Here is a 23,710-nt window from a genome sequence, read left to right on the forward strand (position 1 = left end):
AGTACGGGGAGCCAAGGGAGAGGAGTAGATTTTAAAGTCCCGCTGATGGTTCGCATTGTGGCATTAAGCTGAACGTCTACCATGGAAGTGTGGGCGCTTCTAGCCCATACTGGAGCACAGTATTCAGTTAATATAATAAAGAGGATCCTTTCAAATTGACCCTGTAGATTTATTATAATTTGACCCTTACAAAAAAAAGGTCGTTAGGGCTTTGTTTTGGAAAACCTACCAATTAATGGAATTGGTTTGTCAAGCCCGAAAGTATTATTCCTACTAACGATTTTTCCCCTGAGAATATTAACCTAATTACGTAAACATCATTGTAAGGGACAAATTTTAAGGGTTTTTTTTTACATTTTGGAAACATAAGAAATGATATTTTGGGATTCCCTCGGGTATATATTTATTCGTATCAATAAAAATTTCGATATAACAAAGCAATTTACTCGGTTTTTATTATAGATGAAATACTAGTACTTGGTTGACGGGATTTTTATTTGTGTCAATAAAATTTACCAATAATATGAGAATCTATATTATTCGAAATAGCCACTTAAGTGGTATAATTCAACAATATTGTGGTTTATTACTACAATCCGTAGAAAAAATATATGAATCGTTCAAATTTATGCATATACTGTACATATTTTTTTCAAAATGGCCAAATTATTTGCCAAAATTTATTGGATACCTCCAACTAAACTTAAAATATTTTATTTCGAAGAGCGGAATTAAAAACGATATAAAAAAATAAACATGAGATGCAAAACCTGTAAAGTTAAAATATAATCACAAAACAAAGCCACAAAAATTTGAGTGTACATATATTTAAAATGGTAATATGAAATTTAGATTTAAAAATACGATGAAAATTAACAAATTATCATCCCAAAAACAACAGTCAAACTTCTCGGTGTCAATTTAGATTCAGACGTTTCGTTTAGAAGTCAAATGAATAGGACTGTAACACCGGGTTTTTTCACCTAAGACAATTCAAGTCTGTCCAAAAAAATCTTTCTACAGAAGCACCAAAACTATCTATCAACTCTTATGTAATCTCACGTCTCGATTACTGCAACGGCACTTATGCCAGTCTTCCAAAATATCAAATTGACAAACTTCAATCAGCGTTTAATGCAGCAGCACGGCTCATAACCGGGGTTTCAAAATATTCGCACATTTCAGAACACCTTTGTAACCTTCACTGAAAATGCCTTGAAGAATCCAGTACAAATCATGCTGGATGGTGTTTAAATCCATCAATGAAATGGTCGCACCCTACATCTCTGAACTATGCGTTCCGGAAAACACTGGTCTGAGGCAGTCAACTCTTAGATCAGCAACATCAGCAGCTGTAGGCAGACTGATAGAACCTAAGCGCAGGCCAAATACTAAGTTTGATGAACGCGCTTTCGGAGTATCTGTGCCGAAGGATTGGAATAAACTCCCTCAGGAACTAATATCTATAACAAGTCCAACAAAATTCAGGTCTAAACTAAAAACTTACCTTTTTAAGCTGTCATACCCTTAAATTAAATATACCATTCCTGAGAGAAAGTCCAGTTATATCCAATTTTCCAATTATGTCCTAAATTTTGTTTCTAAATTTCGCTTATAAACAATTATTTAATGTTAATCTCAATTGACCTACCAGTTAAGTATGGTACTGTATGTTATCTCCATATATAGTTAGTAATAACATAGATCATTGTAGAAATGTATTATATATTTGTACAGCGCCCTTGAGGTGATTTTGCACAAAAACGGCGCTATACAAATCATCCAAATATTATTATTACTTTTTACAGCACTTTATTTAGCTATTGGATGATAGATTATCAATCCCAAGTATGACAATAGAACGTTAAACATAATCAGCTTTAGTAATAATTTTAATCACTTCCCAACCGATGAATAATGACATTAAAACATGTATTTAACAGCGGACTAATCCTGTCTCGTAAAAGTAAGGTTGATTCGGAAATTTATTTATATTTTAATTTTAAAGTTAGCTCGTGAATTTAATAAAAATTCCATGAGAGTGATATTTTTACTAAGTGTGAGTTAGTATAAATCCTGGAAATTAACCTTTATATTTGCAAACAACGAATCAAAATGTCATTTATTTGTTGTTATATTCTGGCAATTATTATAGAAATTTTTATTTTATAAACGAGATTAAGAGTGAAGTGACAGATTTTTTTGTAGATTCCTGAATAAAAAGAATTTGGTTTGTAAATTTCGTATTTTATACAATTTTTCGGCGTTTGGAGTAAGAAAGGGTGTTTATTTCAACTTCTTTCATGCTTGAAATTGAAATATTCCAATTTCGTAAACAAAGTATATTTCAACTACAAACACCTAAAAGGTAATTTTATCTAGCTTAAAAAATATTGGATTTATGATATCTTCAAAAAGAAGAAATATATAGCACATTTAAATAAATTGGAAAAATTCCGAAATTCGATCAGAAATTTCAAGTTTATATAACACTTCCTAACAATCCTCTTCGGCTGTATAAACCATGCATGTATCTTTTCATGAACTATTTTATATCAGTTACTATTTACTATATTACTTTTCTTTTAGTAAGGATTTTTTCACTTGTTTAATCATGCACTTCGTTGTAAACAACAAGTTCGCTATAAAATATTTTTCAAGTTAATCAGTAAATCAATTATTTTTAATATATTTGTGAAATGTGTAAAATTTTGCTCATTTCGTAAGTCGAGCATTGACAGTCTCCGTAAAATTTCATAGGATTAATGTACATAAATGAAATAACGACAGTAACAGAGTACACAGTATGTAATCATGTTGGAGCCAAGAAACCTCCAGCATCTCAGCTATAACATCTGTGCTCATATCTCAGTTCAGTGAACACTTCTTCCTCATTCTATTTGTTCCGTATAAATGTTGTTCAGTGAGCATTATATTCTTAATTTCCATGGCTCTTTTTTAGGGCGCCCCTTTGTTCATATAAACAACGTTGTTCCACTATTAAACCAAGACAGTTGACTTATGAAGCAAATTTCGTATATTTTATAATGTGCAATCAGTCTTCGCTTATCAGGCACTCATGGTTTTAATTAAGGAATTAAAATTTCAACCCCTATTTGAGAACGTAGATTAATTAAACGCGCGTAGTTTATGTTAAAGCGTTCATTATCATCACAATAAAGTATGACAAGGTCATGAAACTCAAAATATCTAGGAAAATATTATATTGAGATGTCACAGAGAGAAAATATTTCTGGCGTGGGTTATAAAGAAGATTTTTTTTATTTATTCATTTACAATAATTATAATTATTTTTAATTTTAAAGTCTGGATTTTTTGTGTGGATTAAAACGCCTTTACAACCAACTTCAGTTTTTTATATAAATGACCGGATTGGTTTTACCTTATGATGGGTATTTTCAGACTGATCAACCGGTCAACGTCTGGTAAAAACAGCCATATATATTCAGAGTAAAACTAGTTGAAAAACCTGGCTTTGGACATGTAGAATATAAACCCGCTTCGAAAAAAAATTCGAAAAAGATAGAAGACTGCAACGTCTTGCCTTATTTTATAACTCATGATGGAAATGTTAAAATTGGTAGATTAAAATTTTTGAATTAGCCTATACATTTCACTTAGAAAAAACTGTACAAATCAGCTCACCATTCTAGAGTTTTTTCTGTTTCAGAACATAGATTTTAAACTAATGGTAATGATTAGTAATGCATGTTTTGAAATACACAACACCATAATTTTTTAATTTTTTTATTGTAAATTTCTTTGCTTTTAATGAATCAAAGTTTTATATATGCTTTTCTTACTATAACATGATTAACAGTTTGTTTCATTTAATTCGTTTAAAATAAACTTTTCAATTCACGCGAAATTCTAGATTTCGTTCGCATTTTTAATAATTTAACAAAATTTTGAAATGCTCTTCAGGAAATAATAATATTTTTTCCAGTTATAGCTTCCGTGACAAGAAACCATAAAACGAAAAAAAGACTCGTGCGATGGTATCTTAACTGCAAGAAAATCTAAAGCGGAGCAAGCCAGACTTTTCTTTTCAATAAATAGAGTTTTAAGCCCCTGTAAAATCCATTGAACTATGAAATTTTCAATCGTTAAACTGAAGCCGTTGATTGATTGGAGCGAGTGGTTACTTTGTGATGATTTCTGGAAAAAGAATTTTCCATTAACCACGTATGCTTTATAGTATTTACATTTATTTTCGAAAAATATTATTACCAACATATCCAATGATATCAAACTTACGAGGTGAGACCCCAGCATTTATTTTTCGACGTGAAACCACTCAAGCGTTCACACAACATCGCTAGGAGGTCAATATACAAGATTCGGTGTGAAGCACTATTGCTACGTTTATAAGGAGTTGTACCAAATTCATCGAACTCCAGAATTAATTTCCGCGGCGGCTGAATTTACCAAAATCGCCTACAAAGCGATCGAGTTCAACAGTGGGCGTTGGATTTTGGACTTAGTTCAATGATGAAATTAGAGTTTAATGGAGGAATGGAGGAGGGGAGAACGCGTAACCTTAAGTAGAGGGATAGTGATTTTTTTATAGATCAGGCATAATTTGAGTAAATGTAATTTAAAATAATTTTTATCTTTGAAAATAAAATGTCTGTCGATCACCCGTTTTCCGTTTGTGTTAAGCCTTTATCAACATAGTTGTTAAGTCGCAACAAACCGTTACACTCCTACTAGAAAAAATTGTAAGAATTAATTGATTTGGAAGAGGGAGGTTTGTTTGCGATACACTGCGGCCTCTCAGTCCAGAACCAACGAACTTGCCACTCTCCCACGCAATGTCTTTTTCAAACATTCAAGAATACGTTGGTTCACATGTGCAATAGACTTTTAAAGGTTTTCTGATGGTCCTTCATTAAATAAATTGTTAAATAATTCTTATGTAATAGCTTATTTAGTAACTTCTAACAATATTAAATTTACGAACAGACTTTTACCGACATTTTTAACATTCAGTCTGAGTAAATGTGTCTTTTTTTCCTCTAGCCAAATTTTCCCATTTTTTATATAAACCTTTAAATTGTAGTTAAAGATCTCATTAGACTGGAGACACTATTAAGTAATTATTTTCAAAAGCTCGTTGCAGTTATAAGTTTTTTGTCTTTGTTTTTACTGGACCATCTCGTGTGTTTCAAACCTGTGATTTGAAAGTACGTTGAAGAAAAAAAAATACGGTCGTTAAGGGTTCATGAAAAATAAATATTGTATAATAATGTTCAAAGTCGCGCTGTAATTTCTTAGTAAACACTTTAAAGGTTAAGATGCTAATTTTAGTTCTTTGAAGTTGGTGGGAGGTGCAAGACGTGAAGACTTCCCAAATTATATTTTCTGTTTTCAGGAAGGTTCTAAAAGTCGTGGGTCATTATGATTCTGTAAGAAAACATGAAGTAATTAAGTTCTGGCTAGTTAAAGCCATGGCAAGTAGGCAAGTGATGCAAATTAAAAGTTTTTTTATGAAAGTACGGCCGTAATAATAATAAAATAAAAAAAACAACTTTGTAAAAAAACGGTAAGCAATTGTAATTCATTCTACGATGCTTGAATACAATTGCCGAAGGTCTTGTTTCTGGAGATTAACAAAACAGTTTTAATATTTAAATTTTTGGGGCATATTAATCCTCATTCATTATTATTTTGGTTTATTTGGTCTTAATCTTGGAGGAAATAACAGTTTTAGTAAGGAAAAAATTACATATGCATGAATTTCACATACCAGAAATGTACATGGACGGAATTACAAGGACAAAATAACACTTGATGTGTAATTTAATCAATGCTTAATTTGGTCCTTGTGTGATTTCGTCTGTGGGTTATTCTGGCGTTTTAATATTGTTTAATTTCACGTTTGGTAATTTCGACATGTAACCGAGTACTTTAGCATCGAGAATCACATTCCTAATTAAGTATTTCTACTTCTTTCTCAACCTATGTCATGCTTTCCTGTCCTTGAGATACGACTCAGCATTTTGAAACATAAATTCAAAGTTCAAAAGCAATGTTTACAAACTCATGAAGGTAGTAAAGTTGTCTGTAAGTAAAAACATTACTTATACAGAGTTAAATCACTAATCACGTAAAACATCATTGAAATTGTAAATTCGTTTTACAAACACAATTAAAAAATAGTTTTTACGGTCATATTTAGAAAGAAATAAATTAAATTTAGTAAGTACTTCGTAACAATAACCAAAAATCTACAGGCGAAGCAATACTGTTGTTAACAATAACATTACCTTTAAGGACGGGTTGTTTCACAAAATTTGAACGTTTCATCAAATTTCAAGGTTGCTTTTCAAATTCTGGAAAGCCCTAATCAAGCTTCGTTATTATATCATTATAGGACAGTTGAATCACAGAACCAAAATGATAACAGAAATTGAATAGGACTTTTACAGAACTTGAAAATTAAATTTGATTTGAATTGTTGAATATCTGTGAAACAACCCATCCTAAGAGTATCTGGATCTTACATTATTTAATTGAGGGTAAAATATTTTCTATTAAATCAAATAAAACACTTTGTTTATTAACCACGACTTCTGGTTAATAAACAAAGTGTTTTATTTGATTTAATATATAATGTCTAACCACAAAGTGATTGCTTCCTACGAAAAAATAAAATATTTTCATTCTAATGTGTTATATTTAGTCAAGACAATAGGACTGCACTTATTAGTTTTTCCGTTTGTAAGACCGTAGAAACATGGCAATGTAATCGATTCTCACTACCCAACAAGCACCGGTCAATTCCTCACTACATTATATCCTTCTGTTCTATCCATGTCCACGCAAGCTGCGAGCCCCTCGCAGCCTTTGCAAGCTTTACAGGCAGTATTATTATTCTCCGGGGTGGAAACATCAATAACAGCGAATACGATCGCAGGCAGCGCCTCTCGGTATTGGGTATTTCGTTTTAGGGGAAGTTTATTTCTGGATTAAATTCGACTTAAATTTACATATAGATATATCATGAACTGTTAGAACTGAGAACGCTATTTTCTATACCTTTTGTAGTTGAACAAAACGGAACTAGGTTATTGAGATAACAAACAAGTAACAAACGCATTTAAAAAATAGGAATGTGACTATGTTTACGATTAATAAATTTTTGTTTGTATCGCCGTTTTTGTTCAAAATCACCTAAAGGGCGCTGTACAAATATATAATACATTCTACAATGATCTCACCATAGACAATTCAAAATATTATCAATTTATGGCTATCAACAGATTGCATCCACCGGTTTGCCGATCACTAATATAAAGCTATATGTGGAATGAATTTGACTGACGAACTTGATGCTAGAGTGTACATATATGTTATTATTCTTACTTATTTATATTATTTACAAGCAGATAATATACAGTACCATACTTACCTGGAAGGTCACATGAGATTAACAATTTTATTGTTAAAATTCAGATATGGTTCGCCCAGGACATAATTGGACTTTCCGGTATTTATTTTAATAACATGTATTTTTGTTCTTTGATGAGCGTGCTTAGGAAAAGAAAAGCGAATTTTATGCTGGGTGGTATTAAAGTACCTACAAAGTTTTAATCAGAATTCATCTTCCTATATGTGATTCGTCCTTCGGTATAAGACAGATTTCGTGAGATTAGGATGTATTATAAGCAATACAAGAATGCTACTCTCAGGCAGGTTTATTTTATTTAAGGGTGTGATAGCTTAAACGTGTAAAAACTATTCTTCCGTACTTCTAAAACATCGGGTATGTTTTTTGTTGTCTACTAGCTTACAATTTTCAAATTCAAATCACTAATTGAATTAAATTAATTCTTTTTAGTCTGTGTACTTTTCAGAGTCCTATTTATATAAGGACACTCTAAAAAATCCCAGATTCCTTGAAACGGCATTCCAAATTTTCTGAACAAAAAAATTAGCATGGCTTTAGTCAATTAAGAAACTGACCTTTATGTTTATTGTTTAGGGAATTTCAAGATTAAATAAATCACGTGTTTATGGCGTACTTATGGTTCTGTCATACTTTATAAATGACTGTATTTTTTTGTGTACGTTATATGATTTCTAGGCCAAACTAGACAAAATTTGAGTTGTGCCTCTATTGCTTTATTGAAACAGGAGCAGATCACATTTCATAACGAAATTGTATCACTTACGCAAAATCGGAAATTTCCTTGCTCCGTATAGATGAAGGTCATCGTTATTGTCTTATTACGTCCTTTTGTCGTTCTTGTCTCCTGCAAATAGAGTTTCTGACGAAGTTATACAGTAAGTTTCATTATTACGACGAAGGGTAAATCATACTTGAACATAATTAAGGCGGAATACATCCACATATTATTATGTAAATTACAAAATAGATGCCTTGATTGCCGGCATTAATGAGTGTGCGTGGAATAATTAGGAGATATTGTCAGTACATTTAGCAAAGCCCTGATGAAGAATTGAAAAATTATACGAGATTTACGGATGTCCTCTTTGCATAGTAAATATCTATTTTGTACCTTCACATTTTCTATCGGATGCATATCACAAATTTCAGACCGAATTTTAAACACCTCGTGTCCTACTCACATATTACACCCGTATTTACTACTGTATCATCTTTTCAAAATTAAAAAATAAATCATTAATAAACAGGAATATGACAAAATAATAAATACTTTGCTCTTAAGATTAAAACATTGTTACTTATGACGATTTTAAAATTTGGGTGAATATATTTACACTCTATATATTTTAACGAAGAACAAATCTCCCAGAGTGTAAGATACTCTCAGTATCGTCCTGGTGAAAGACTATTATCATATTTATTATGACATTATTAATAATTAAGAACCAATTCTAAATAACCAGGTACTTTTCCTAACAGCAATTTTCATAACAGCATCCCCTCCTTAGCCTTCAGCCCCATAACAATATATACTAATAATTTCACTGGCTCTTGGATGTTGAAATTCATATGCTCCAATTACAAAAAAATACTTAAGCATTTATTTAAATTCCAACCAAATATTTACCTAAATTAATTCTTCTGCCATTCGTTTGGTCCACATTGTTTTGATTGTTCTTAAGCATTTTGGTTTTCATTTCATAATTAAATTACCCTATAAAATTGTATTTAAGTTAAAAACTTAACTTACCTAACTAACTTCAACTAATCTAACCTAAATTTATCTGACCAAACCAAATCTAACCTAACCTAAAATAACCTGACCTAAACTAATCTAACCAAGCCAAATCTAACCTAACTTATCTTTAAACCTAACGTCAATTTATTTTAATAAAATATAAATGGGTACTAACTATCAGCCGTAGCTGAAATGTAACCTGATCTCCAAAATCATTGAGCTCAAACTAAGGGTCCTAATTTACCTTACTCTGTAGGTACTTTTATACATATTAGCTCTACTATACTCCTTTGTGATCTCCCAAAACCATAGACCTAGATTAGGGGACTAGTTTACCCTAATCTGTAGGTGTTCAACTACCTATCACCCTAGCCAACAGTCCTCCTGATACTTGGGCTCTCTCTTCTCTTTCTAAAACATAAAAAATAATGTGATAAATATTAAGAAAGTTTACTTTAGTAAGACCATTTTCTTCCACGGTTTGCCTGCCGTGTAAAACTAAATTAAAAAATAAAATTAACATTTAAAAAGTACATGACATACCAATAGAAACATATTTGAATTATATCCAAGAAAAAACAATTGAATTTTGCCATTTTTATTTGTATTTTAATTATGAGTGAATATTAGCTTTGCCTTGGTCAAAAGCAATCTTGCAATTATTACACCCCCGGTGGACCATAAAGTCGTAAATACTTACTTTTGAGCTGAATGCTATTAATTTTGGGAGAGTTTTAAAAATAGATCAAGGGCTTCGGATAGTAGGTAAGTAGATAATTTTGGTCAATGTAAATGAACCAACACTTGAACATACATTTTAAAATGAAAAATAATTTTTAATGCTAGAATTCGTGACATCGTCGAAGAACATTGTGCTTATAAAATACCAGGCTGTTAAATATTATGTTATGATTACCCTACGGTAAGAAATGGCGGGAAAATATGAAATATGAATACTTAATTATTTTTTTAAGGTGTTGTCGTATTCATTCTGGAATGATCACTAACCTTGCGATATAAAATGTGAGTCATCAATGTCGGCGTACCGATTGATTCATAAGTCTAGCCCTACTAAACAGTGCGTCCCGCAAAATAGATTTATGTTCCATACATTAATCGTATATATACTCCCTATATAATATTATCAAAATTTGAATGTGATAATTTTTTTTTAATTTTCGCAAAATTTAAAATTAATACTTTTTCTGGCAACAAAAATACTACTGTTTATTATTAAATGAGACTGACACATGTCGACATAATTAATCTTATTTTCCCATTCCAGCACCGCGTATCAACTTGCTCCGGGGGCCACTCCGCCGTGCAGACCATGGTGATGCCTCACGAGGGCACGGAGGTCGGGAGAACACCCAAAGCCCCGGGGCCCGGGCAGCCTGAGGACGGCCGCCGCAACTACCCCAGAAACATGCACACAAAGGCCACCAAACACGTCGTCAATATGCTGGGTGGGTTGATTATAATCTTCATTTATACTTTAGAACTTTGTGAAACTAATCCTAATGTAGCCTAACATTCTTCATCATTATCTTTAAATGTATTCATTTTCTATAGCTCTATTACTTTGATCACTAGGATAATTGTATATATGCCGAACTGCACGGAATATAGTTACAAGAAGGATGTAATAACATACCTCAATAATAATAATATTTAAGGTTAGCATATTCATTCAGCATTTTTTTTTAATTTTATGCTAAACCGCAAAATAGTCCTTATTGCTCCAAATCGTCTGAAGCCAGTGAGACTACGGCATCCCCAACTGGGATATGTTATGAGATTGAAGATAGTAGAGATGAGAAGTACATAGGGATGGGGAAGGTGGGGAAGAACCTGGCTATTCAGATCTGATCATCAAACACGACCAAAGCCATGCCAAGAAACGCTTTAATATTGAATGGTGGTCTTACATCTGGGCGATACTGAGAGAAATTTCGATGAATGAGACGAATGAGATAAGTTAATTAAATTTTTAAGTTTAACTAAATAAACTTAAAATAAAATAAACAACAACATTCTAATTAGTCTTCGTACTGTCAACATTAACCTATGATTTATATATAGTTTAATTTAACTTCATCCCTACACCAGGTATTACGAAACCTGTAAAGCCCTCTGATATCCCAAGCCTTAACCAGCCCTTTGTTTCGCTCATTAATATATATTATGTCTTGCTCACATCACACACACAAAATTACAATACCGCAAGTCAAAACATATGAAAACGCGATGACAAAATTTGAAGTTTTGCATATTCATTATCTATTTGCATACAGGAATAAATACAAATCATATTATTGTAAATCCAGTCGAGCGATTTGTTGTATATAATGTATACATTATTTGATTAATATCATTCTTCGTAAACTGCTTACTGCTGTTTAAAGCCAATGAATCCGCTTAGATTTCACCATTTATTCCATATTTTTAGATTCCATAAATTTGACACATTTATGACAAGCGATCGCTCAAAACGTTTATCCAAAAGTGCCATAGTATGCTAATAATAGCTTAAGTGGATACACTAGGAAAAGACTCGCCATAATACTTAATACTTACGTAATACGTAATACTTAGTATTAACATAAACATTATTATAAATGTTAGATTAGACAAATTATCCCCTTATTTTCTTATCATTCCATTGCGTAACTAACATAAGATTATTATTTGCTTCGTTATTTACACATGTTATTCTTCTACATATTTACTATCCTTTGTTGCTTAACACGTTCATAATCGATCTTTATTACTTACGCAATTATCATTTCTCTATTTACAGTGTGTGTCTTATATATATATATACAGAGTGATAACAAATAATAAATATTGATAGAGGTAAGTAAGAACATCAGTAAGTATACAGCAGACAGAGGGTTAATATTAAGAAAATTACAAGGTAATAACAAAGTACATATACCAACCATCCAATGACGGTTTACATTAAAAAAAGCTTTTAATTAATACTTAATTGAGAATACGTCGTGTTTAGGGAGGGAGTGTCATCTTAAGTTTTTAATACTACCACACATAAACTTTAAAATTGTGAACATATGTGTACAGCATAACAGAAATTTTGCTAATATCACAAAAATATAAAATAAATTTAACAGAAAAAATTCCTGTGTAAAAAAACATATATTTCTGATACAAATTTTTGATACAATAATATACCACACAACCAAAATGGCTTGAGATAAATTGTATTCTTAAAATGTGCCGTAAATATAAGTTATACTCTAAAAACTGGAAGGCGTTAATGATGCAAATACATAAATATTACTTCACAATAGTTATACTGCCCTGTCGAAACCTTAGTATAAAGTATAAGCAAAACAATAAGAATGAAATATAAAAAAAATAAAAAAAAATAGTGATGCTATTTTTATTCATAAACAAAATTTTCGACTTCTTCGTAACTAAAACATGGGTGGATAATTTACCTAGCCATAAATAAACCTTTTAAAGGATTTCGGTGAAAGCACTCGGATACATGACTAAACAAGTTATCCTGGAAAGGATACCTGCTCACAAGATTCTGAGCTTTTAGTTCACTGATTTATCTTACTTAACTTTCAGAGGTTAATATTTTCGACTTTGCACACGTCTTAGATGAAACGGCCCAAGAGTAAGATTTATTTTTACACCTTAAAAGGTTTTTTTGAACTTTTACATAATTACCTCGTTCGTTTTTTTATGTTTCAAGAGAGGTATCAGGATGTTAATCGAATCATGTTGTAAGTGAATGTATTGCATGATAATTTTCTGTTTCACCTCATTTCATAAGGAACAAAAAAATTGGTAGACGGTCTACATTGTATTAAAAACGTTAATTTGTAAAAATTTATTGTATTAAAACTCTTTGCCTTTTTAATAAAAATTGGAGCAATGATAATGAATGTTTTAATTTTTTTTTAATGAAACAAATTTTCTTTGATAACTTTTGAAGGTTGAAATTATGATCATGACCATCAATGAAATATATCAATGAAGAAGAAAATAATACTAACAAATCTAAAAGACACAAGAAACAGAACAAGACACAGAAAAATAATAAGATAACGAACTCAACTAGGAATTTAAATCGGAACAGAAATCCTGGGTTCGTTTCCCAGTTGAGGCCGTTATCTTTTTATTTTTCTGTGTCTTGTTCTATCTCATATTTTGTTATGATTTGTTGGCATTATCTTCTTCTTCAATAATTTTTTATCAAATTAATTTACTTAATCATATCAGGACTGAGTCATTTTGATTAAACCAACTGGCAATACTTTCGCAAAAATAGTAGATGTGTTCAACGGCACCCGATATTATAGTTACAAGAAGGTTATGATAACTTACCTCTTACATAACTAATGCTAGCATAATCTTGTATCAATTTTATAAATTATACATTCGTCATTTGTACAAAAAAGCGTATAAGTTAAGGAATATTAATTACATACTAACAATAAAAACCACGCGGTTGATAATTTGAAAATTCTTGTACGTGGTGGAAGTCCTATTTAACGTAATGATAATGTTTTAAATACCAGAAACAACTTTATTCGTGAAAAATAATAAAGTTTTGACATTGAAATTATTTATTTTTAAAAAATTAACGCCTTTCGGCTTTTACACGTGATACATATAGTATAAGAAACATGAGTAAATAACAAAGAAAATTGAGGTCCTGTTTAAGTAATACAATATTGGAAAGAAAAAATAGTATTAATTCACGTGTAAAAAGAAATATATAAATATTACTACGTATATCTCACTATATTGTAGTAACTGACTTAAGATAAATGAGGAGTATAATAAGTACCTAATGTTTATTTCAAGTTGAGAAGTTCTAAATGAGAATTGGGTAAATAATAAACAGCTCTTATGAGATTTTACTTCGTGAAAAGAGGAATAGAAGAAACGTTTTGTAAATCATTCAAAACATTTTTTTTTGTGAATACCACACAACTGCTCCCAACCGTCTTTAGATAGTGGGAATACGACGTCCCCAATCGGGATAGGTATGCTTTGAGGCTGATGGTGGTGGGGAGGGAAAGGAGAAGGGGAAGAGAAAGTTGTAAAAGAACCTTGATATTCAGATCTGGTCACCAAACACGACTAAAGCCGTGAGCATCGTTTCGGTTCTGAATGCTGGGCGAACTTATAGTTTATACTTAAAACGATTTATTTGTGAAAAAACGTAAATGAATCGAACAAAATCTTTGATTTGAATCCGCCACCCCTCTATGTGTAGTGGAGGATCGTTACAATTATATCACGGAGATTATCAAAGTTTCAAAGGGAGCAGTCTTGTGTAAAACAAGAGTGAACCTATATTTTTCTCGAAAGGGAACATTTCTCATAGTAAAGGTAAAGGCTCTGTTTTATTGTGATTACACCAAGAGCCGACGAGGTTTATGGGATTCTGGAATGACTAAGAATAAATCTTAGTTGAAACTTCACCTAAAGGCGATTAAAGTAACTTCGGGTAACAATAAATTAGACTTTCTTATTTCCGTCGATATGTGAACAAAACAGCAATGGTGCTATTGACTGCATTACATTGTAACTTTATTGTCTGGATGAGATTTATCTTTCATGCGTCATGTAGTTCTGTGAACACTCAAAAAAGAGTTTTTCTGATTTTCTCTTTCAAATAAGTCGTAACCGAAATTTCTTATAAACCATAATATTTTGTAAGTGGGTACTTACATATATTTAATTAATAAACACGATGTTTTGACGATCTATCACATTTGAAAAAATATTTTTTACTGAACCAATAACCCGCCGAGTCAGGGGGGTGTAACTCCGATAGAAAACTGGAACCGAAAGATTGTGACGTCATATTGTTGCCTAACTATATCCACCAATGAAAAACTCTGAAAATCTATGGATTAAACTGTTGAAAGGTTAATGCTGGCTGAGTGGAACACTAATGATTGTTTGAAATTTTGATCTCAAACCACGCCGTTCTCGTGTAGTTTTGACGGATTTAAATATATTGTTTATCCAATATTAGCGAGATGTTCGTCAGTTTGTTGCTCTCATTTCTGAATCGGAAGCAAAAGGACGAGTGGTTCGTTCGTGTTATGTGGTAATACGAGTATTTTGACATTTCAAACATTTACATTTTTTGTATAATGAGTAGGCTCTGAGTAAGAATTGTAATGTCTTTTCTCTTTTTTTTCTCTTAAACAAATAGAAACAAACAATGTATTTATCCAAAGCAAATTTTTTCCATACTTTTAATGTAAACGATTCTGAGTAAAGATCAATCGGAAATAGTGATTTCATTGATAGTTTCGCCGTAATAATCTCGCCACCCTACTTTGACCGCCATTTTCCTCCACTAAACGAAGAAGAAAATAACAAGTAACTGAAGTATCCTTTATAATTTCCAGTTGCCGTGGTGGTGGCCTTCTTCATCTGCTGGGCGCCTTTCCACGCGCAGAGGCTGCTTGCTATTCACGGCCACGCCATCGTGACTCCGGACATCATATTCGTGTACAACATTCTCACTTACCTGTCCGGCGTGTTATACTACCTGTCCACGTGCGTCAACCCGCTGCTTTACAACATAATGTCCAACAAGTTCAGGAACGCGTTCAGGGTTAGTCAATAATCAATGCTTATTGAGTCGTGGATACTGTTACTATCGCCCTGGTAAAATACCACATGGAGTATAATGATCTTGTGAAAAAAAGTGACATAAAATATTAGTCATTCAGAATATATCGAGTTATTTTCCATTATTATCACGAAGGAATGCTACGATAAAAGAATGTCAGTATCAATATCAGTATCTATATGTATGAACACTAGTTCCGCCGTCCATTTTTGACTGTGACTGGTACTTTATTAGGAACCTTTTCAATTCATTTGTTATAGGCCCGCAGTCCCATTTTTAACACGAAAACGAATAATTAGAACAGTTTTTTTAAAATAAATTAACGGTATTTCATATCAGTTAAGTTTTTCTGTGCGCGATGCATACATGAAATGTGACTTTAAATTGCAATGGCTATTGTCACTAAACAGACAATACCACTTCCAATATTTTTAAATGTGATTTCCGCACAAGCTACTCCCACCGCCTTGAACCAGTGAGACTATGACATCCGCAGTTGGGGTAAGATATTAGGCTTGAGCTAGTAGATAGGGAAAGGAGATGAGATAAAGGAAGGTGTACATCTACATCTGGCTATTTAGTTCTGGTCACCAAACATGTCTAAAGCCATTTCACGCAAAATTTTTATTCTAAATGGTGGTCTTTCATCATAACGATACTGAAAGTATCTTTCATGCTTGAACATGTATCGCCGTAAATATATTACATTATAAATGAATAAATTGTGAAATTACTAAATCAAATGAAATTTGCTCTCACGGCGGAAGATAAACCGCAAAATCGATTCGTAGCCATGAAATCATGATTAGTTCATTAATAATTTATAATACTAAATTTTCCTCCCAAAACTTTACCGTTAAATCAATTTAAAACATGCTTGATACGATGTCCATAATTGAGAAGAGGGAGGAATAAAGCCCCCAGCTAAGATAGAACATTTTCGGAAAATGACATTATGTATTAGCGTGATTCAATTTGAACTGCCACCTGCTCTATTGACGAAAGTAGCTTGTTGATATCAGCAAAGAAAGGCGAGATTTTATGTCACGGGATGATGAATTATTTAATATAGATACAGAAAAATAAAAGAGTTTCTTTAAAATCCATTTTTTGTCGCTGTTGCTTATATGATTTTAATTGTAGACAGATAATTTTGTTCGCCGTTCCATCAATGTGTAATTCAATTTCCTTTTCAAAAAATATGCACAAAAAAAATGAATGATTGACAAACTTTTCAAAAATACAAAGAAACAAGAGGTAAATTAAAATATATTTTTAGTAGGTTAATTAACTTATAAGATAACATTTTATAAATCATATAAGAGCCCATGAGTTTTTTTTAAACTTCCGATTTTATTGTCCGGGTTAAATCTTCCCCATAGGAAAAACTAAACCTTTCCACACACTTTTCCACAAATGATCATCTAGTCAATCAACATTATGTAAGTGCATTATATAAGCAAAATAAATACAAAACAATACAAGAACAACATTTCAACTCACCAGAGATCAAATGGGAAAATAATTCACCGACTTCAGATATTTTCATATCATAGGGTTCGGTTCGGTAGAACTTCTAACAGGGCCTATAAATCCTACTGATCCCTCAACATAAATATTTAAAAAATCTTTTTTTATCCTACATGTATTCAAAATGACCGACTTTTGCATCTTTATATATTAATTTTTTGATAGATCTAATACGCCTAAATTTTTAATGAGAAAGCTAGATATAATGCCAGTAGCCGAAATAACGAATGGTAATATTTTTATAGTCTGAGAATGCCAAATTCTTTTTATTTCATTTCCTAAATATAAAGTATTATCCGTGATCAAACATTATTCTTCTTCCCATTCCATCAAATAATTCGTATTTTCCAAGATATGAGGAACTCTTTTGATTAATATCGAAGTCACAATATAAAAATCAACATTGTACTATTCTTTTTTCCAGGAGACGTTGTCGAGATACTTTCCCGTAAGGAGCCGTGTACCGCAGAGACGCTATTCCACCCTTTCCCTCCCGAGGAGCGTATCTCTCACAAGATCACAATCTCTCTCCCACTCCGGGGGAACTTCAAGACAGACATCTCTGAGATTTGTGGATGGTGATGTTTCAAGAAGACCTCTGGTGGTGTCCTTCAGAAGGCCCACCCACGCAACGCATCCGAAAACGTGCATCCACGCAGCCCACTGCGGGTGTACCAGATCTAATGATCTCAGAAGAGCCATATATACCAACAGGTTTGAACCTAAGAAAATCACAGAAGAAACCAAGTTTGACCATAACAGTGAAGTCTTACTTTCAAGGCGAGGCGTGAAACCAACCAATATAAGAAAGTTCAGGAGATGGATAAGAAAAAACAAAGACTCAAATCTGTACACAGCTGACTCCAATGGCTATAAAGTAGTTTGTGCAGAGTGCCACAGATACCTGAATAAAGATATTCCAAATGAAGAAAAGAAGATTGTATTAGTTAATAATTCCGTAATGAGTAAACTTTCTGACAGTTCGTGCGTGGTTAGTGAAGGCTTTAATTCGTCTTCAGATAATGGTAAAGATTGCAAATGCAGTCCTAGAGAAAGTTCGAAAACTCTCGACACCATCCCAGCGGAATACGATTTGATACCACGTCATCGCTGTCCCAATCAATTCCAACTAGATCTCCAAGGGCGGTTACTCTCGTCAAATTCACATATAAATACTAATACTAGATTTAAGGGAGAATACGTCGATAGGAATAAAAATACAATAAGCAGCACCGTCCATCATTCCAAGACAATGTCAGATATTGTCGATTATGCATTGCAAGTTAAAGAATCGTTCGCTAATGATAATGGCAAACCTCTTGATGGATTGAAAGATCCCTTGGCGGCATTTAATGCGTTTTTAATTGTAGAGAAACCAATTTCAAGAAAGGATGTTTTGCGACAGAAAATAATTGATGAGCTGGGAGAAACCAGAAGAAAATGGGGAAGTGTCGATAACTTGTTCGTTAAATGATTACATAATGTTGGTGAGTTGTTTATTTCTCAGAATAGACTTTCCGCCTACATATTTCTTAGTAATTGCATCAATAAATTTTGCTCATGCAATAATATCATTACTTTTGATTTGCCGAACTATACGATGTGAGAATTGAAATAAATTATATTATTTTGATGATTTTTTTTATTTAAATGTGTACGTTTTGACGTTCACCCTGAAGGATTAAAAAATGTTGTTACTTTATATTTAAATATATATTTTTGCCGTTAAAAAATAATGTTTTAATATCATTCAAAATTTCATTTATTTCCTTAAACATTTAATCTATGCTAAATCTGGAATATTTGGACTGACATGACAACAAATAAACACCTATAGTTGAAATATCATATGAGTTCAATATAATGAAGAATTTTCAGGAAAAGCAGTTAATAACTTTTAAACTAGGCAAGTTAAAATTGGTTATAAATTTCATCAAAAGATGTCACTGCACAGCATTTACTTTCTTTATTCAGTTTGGTTTACCTTCAGGTACCAGAGATTTTTCTCAATTGACTTAAATAATTAATTGTATTTTAATTTTCCATTATAAAGTACTTTTTTGAAAAGTAATAAACTTTAATAGTTTGCTGACATTTTCTACGAAAATTTTTGCTAGCGCCATCTAGTAACGTTTTGCTAAATGAAAATATTTCGGAAAATGTGCGAAATTTTCAAGTTGTTTAGCTTACAAGTGTCCATCGCAGATGTCGCAAGTGAAAATATGTTACAATTTAAACACAACAAATTTTTTAGACTACTTTGATTTTGTACCTACTCTAAAATATTCTAGTAGGTTAGTAGGAACTGTAGTATGTTTCACCACATTCTCCGTTATACCTATCTACCTATAGATAGCTACCCTAACATTTTTACTAATATATTATTACTTATTAATGTCCATTTTGGGCTTTTACAGTGGAATACATAAAATTAATATTTTTTTAAACATAAGAAAAATGCCGAGGCAACAATTTTGTCCATTCATATTTAGTGATGAATTTACTAAGAAAAACTATATTTTTCCATAAGTATTCTGGACAGTGAAGAGTTTTAACGTACCTTACATAGCATTAGCTAAAACCAAACACTATTCAAATTGCCATCTCAACACAGGCGTTCCACACCTAGTGAGATGGGCAATACGTCACTATTGTAACTAAATGTAATATTAAAATAAAATAAATAAATAAATAAAATTGTGGTTGTAAGTCAAAGAATTTCTGCAATGAAATATATCCTGACTTCTAGTATTATAAATTGGAATAATGGACTATTATATGCGTCAAATGAAATATTAGAAAGAAATTCCAAGTCAGTGAAGATCCTTCTATTGGACAACTTAAGTATTTTCAGATCATTTAACAACGGAGAGCTGTCAATAGATAAACTTTTTGGAATATCCATTTTATAACTTAGAAAGCGCATCTATTTGTATTATTTTAATAACAGGAGAATCGTACCTTGGTTGACTTTTAAAAATAGCAAAATACAACAGTTTGATATACGTATTGTTGCTGAAATTTCTAGATAACCTTGTTTTGATTTCTGTTACGTGGAAAAATAAAAATAAAACGATTTAAAGGTGATGCCGTATTCTTTAATTTATGGTAATGTTTCAAGTTTTCATAGCTGTAATTTAATGGCAATCATTTTTTTATTCGGATAAACTGACTACTTGATATTTTGCGGAATTTAGATAAAGTTTATTTCAATGCAACAAATCAACATTCTTAATAAGTTCAAGATAAATAGTTGGTTTTAAGTCACTTTATTGATATATTTTCACTTTCTACCGATTTCGGTACCTTCGTAATCAGGATTGTTAATCAGGACTGTTGTTAAAATAATGCTATCAAATACAGAAATACACAAATTATCAAAAAAAAGGGACAGTATACTAGAGTGGGACAGTGCGTCAGTTGTGGGAGAGTGGTGGGGGAGGGGAGTATGGTATAAGAGAAGTAATGGGAAACATACTAAGAATTATGCTGACGGTTAAATTTTAATGGTTATTGATAATTTCAACCTTTGAATTTACCGATTTTTGGGTAATTTTTTCGTTGTTTGCTTCTTTTGAAAAATTAAAATTTTGTTAATATTGATTAGAAGAATATTGCAATAGTTATTTTCTGCCATAATTAATAAGCAAGAGGGTAGGTACTGCAAGTTAAGTATACTAAAAGAATGGCATTTAATAGTAGGTAAAAACTGTCGGGTGAAGGTTTTAAATAGCAACACTAATATAGCTCATAGTAAAATGGATGTAGGAAAATTTAAAAAAGCACAATACTGCAAGCGCAAATTTTTACTTTAACCAAAACGCGTTTAAAAGTTAGAGTAGTACATTCGGAAATGAGATAAACCACATCATATTCTTCAGAAAATTTTATGTAAAAAACTTTTTTATCATGACGCTTAATTTCCATGAAAGATAATTACGTGTTAAGGCGATTGTATTGTTTCCTTAAATGTATATATCAAAAAGTAATTTATTAGATATTTAATGAAAATAATTCAAAATGTAGTTCACAAAACAAAATTACTAATTTTTTAAATTGCTTTATTGTTTTCTCTTGCTTGTAAAGCGAATTGTCACACTTGGTAAAACTCGAATGTGAAGAAATTTAAATATGAAGATCAAATTCGAAGGACAAAGTGAGTAGCTTCGTGTTGCCATAGAGAATTTCTAGAATATTTCTCAAAACCTTGGGTTTATAAACCTACATACAACCCAGTATTAAAATTATAGAAATGCCCATAAAACTAATTCGTGAATGGAACAGCCCAGTTTAATGTTTTTTTGTAGAACGGTTGGGGGATTTTTCCAGGTTTCCTCCGTTTTATTTTTAATTTTAACTTTTTTCAGAAATTTCACTTTTAAGATTCTTTGTCGGTAGATAGATTGTCCGCCTACTACTAAAATAACGCTTTGAAAAACAAATTTTAGATTAAAAGTCTGATGCATACTCGCTTTGAACTTTCTGTTTACAATGCGAGGTTGGTTACTCATCATAATTTGTTATCTTTGATAAAACTTCCAAAATAGATTTTAATTTTATTTGATAGCTAGATAAGACGCGTTTCGCGAGTATTGTAAATTAAAAATTTCAAAAACATCCTTAAAAGTTGCGAAATTCTTAAAAAAAAAATTTTTTCATTGGAAACGGTTTTGGTTGATTTCATTTGAACAATTATTGTGTTATTCTAATAATGTTTTCTTACAGTAGTTATGAATTATGATATATTTCATTTCATATCAAGTTTGGGAGGGAAAAACAGCAATTTAATTTTAATATGAAAAATAATTTATTTAGACAAATTATTTTATTCTAACTGACCCAGGTTCTCACGGAAATCAAATGATAGATCAAACTTTATGAGAAGGAAGTTTTTTCCCCTTTCTAGTGGGAGATTCTGGAAAAAAACATTTTAAAAGTCTGTCGATTTTCTATAGCGCAAAGATAAGGCATTTATCTCGGGTTAATTATTAGGCCGTTCTTCGTCTTCCATATGAAAGAATACATAATACAAATGAATAAATAAACATGATGTAAAATACACATAAAAACATAGAATACTAATACAAATAATATTTTACATATTTTAATATTAAAAAATCTGTTAATAAGAAAATACACAGATCTAGAAATGAGATAAAAAGAATTTGCATTCTCAGACTATAAAAATATTACCATTTGTTATTTCGGCTACTGGCATAGCTCTCTCATTAAAAATTTAGGCGTATTAGATCTATCAAAAAATGTATATATAAAGATGCGAAAGTCGGTCATTTTGAATACATGTGGGATAACAAAAGATTTTTTTAAATATTTATGTTGATGGATCAGTAGGATTTATAGGCCCTGTTAGGAGTTCTACCGAGCCAAACCCTCTGATATGAAAATATCTGGAGTCCGTGAATTATTTTCCCATTTGATCTCTGGTGAGTTGACGTGTTATTCTTGTATTTTTTTGTATTTATTTTGCTTATATACTGCACTTGCATAATGTTGATTGACTAGATGATCATTTGTGGAAAAGTGTGTGGAAGGGTTAAGTTTTTCCTATGGGGAAGATTTAACCCGGACATAAAGTCGGATGTTTAATATAAAGCATAACATTAATAAGTTCCAATGGAAATGTTACATATTTTCCGGTAGCGCTGACTTGTCCAGGCCACTTTATGGCGCATCAAAGCAGACAAGTCATGCATCCTTCCCTCTGCGAACATCTGCGAGGCGATTCATCGCGAAGGGAGGCCGAACTGCATCCTGTACACGTAGTTGTACTGTACTTAAAGTCACCTAGTGTATACATTCTCCATTGCTCACTAGTGTTAAAGTTAATGTCTGGAATAGTTCTTCACCGGAGGACTGCACCTGTTGAATCTCCTAGCGAGCATTCTGGCTCACACATTAGGACTCTTGTCTGGCATTTTATGTCATTTTTATTAATTAGGCCATGAGTGACGATATGACAAAACCATCTTATTTTACTGCAGTTATTCGGATTGGCTCCGCCGAGACGTATAAGCGGAATAACTGCAGCACCTTTAAATATCTGAATTATATTTTGCTTTTAATATCAGCAGCGATGATTTTTTAGCATTTACATCAGCCCGTATGTTTCGTATATGGCTAAGACATTTCTCATTGCTGTCAAAAATGGGTCTGATGTAATATGGCTAATAATGGCGCTTATAATATGGTAAGGAAAACATTAATTGTCATTTCATTTGCAGTAACAAAATAGTTCCGCAATATCACATAAACATAAACATTATCGTTAAAGGCATTATATTAACAATACCTGATAATAATTATGTATAATTGTAAATCAGAGTTGTTTTTATACTTTTAATTAGGTTATTAT

General features: G+C 31.8%; 1 protein-coding gene across 1 annotated transcript in view; it reads left to right on the forward strand.

Moving 5' to 3' along the window:
- LOC149420842 (uncharacterized) overlaps window positions 1-18,811 on the forward strand; it is a 65,994-nt gene extending 47,183 nt beyond the window's left edge. The window contains exons 3-7 of the mRNA XM_089635132.1: window positions 603-618; window positions 4,535-4,555; window positions 10,539-10,639; window positions 15,581-15,789; window positions 17,762-18,811. Of these exons, the coding sequence (XP_089491258.1) occupies window positions 603-618; window positions 4,535-4,555; window positions 10,539-10,639; window positions 15,581-15,789; window positions 17,762-18,811 (1,397 nt within the window). The remainder of the gene's footprint in view (window positions 1-602; window positions 619-4,534; window positions 4,556-10,538; window positions 10,640-15,580; window positions 15,790-17,761) is intronic.
- The last annotated feature ends 4,899 nt before the right edge of the window (window positions 18,812-23,710 follow it).

This window comes from Hesperophylax consimilis, chromosome 9 (assembly GCF_061612785.1).
Source record: "Hesperophylax consimilis isolate HC1 chromosome 9, BYU_Hcon_1.0, whole genome shotgun sequence".
Taxonomy (NCBI): Eukaryota; Metazoa; Arthropoda; class Insecta; order Trichoptera; family Limnephilidae; genus Hesperophylax; species Hesperophylax consimilis.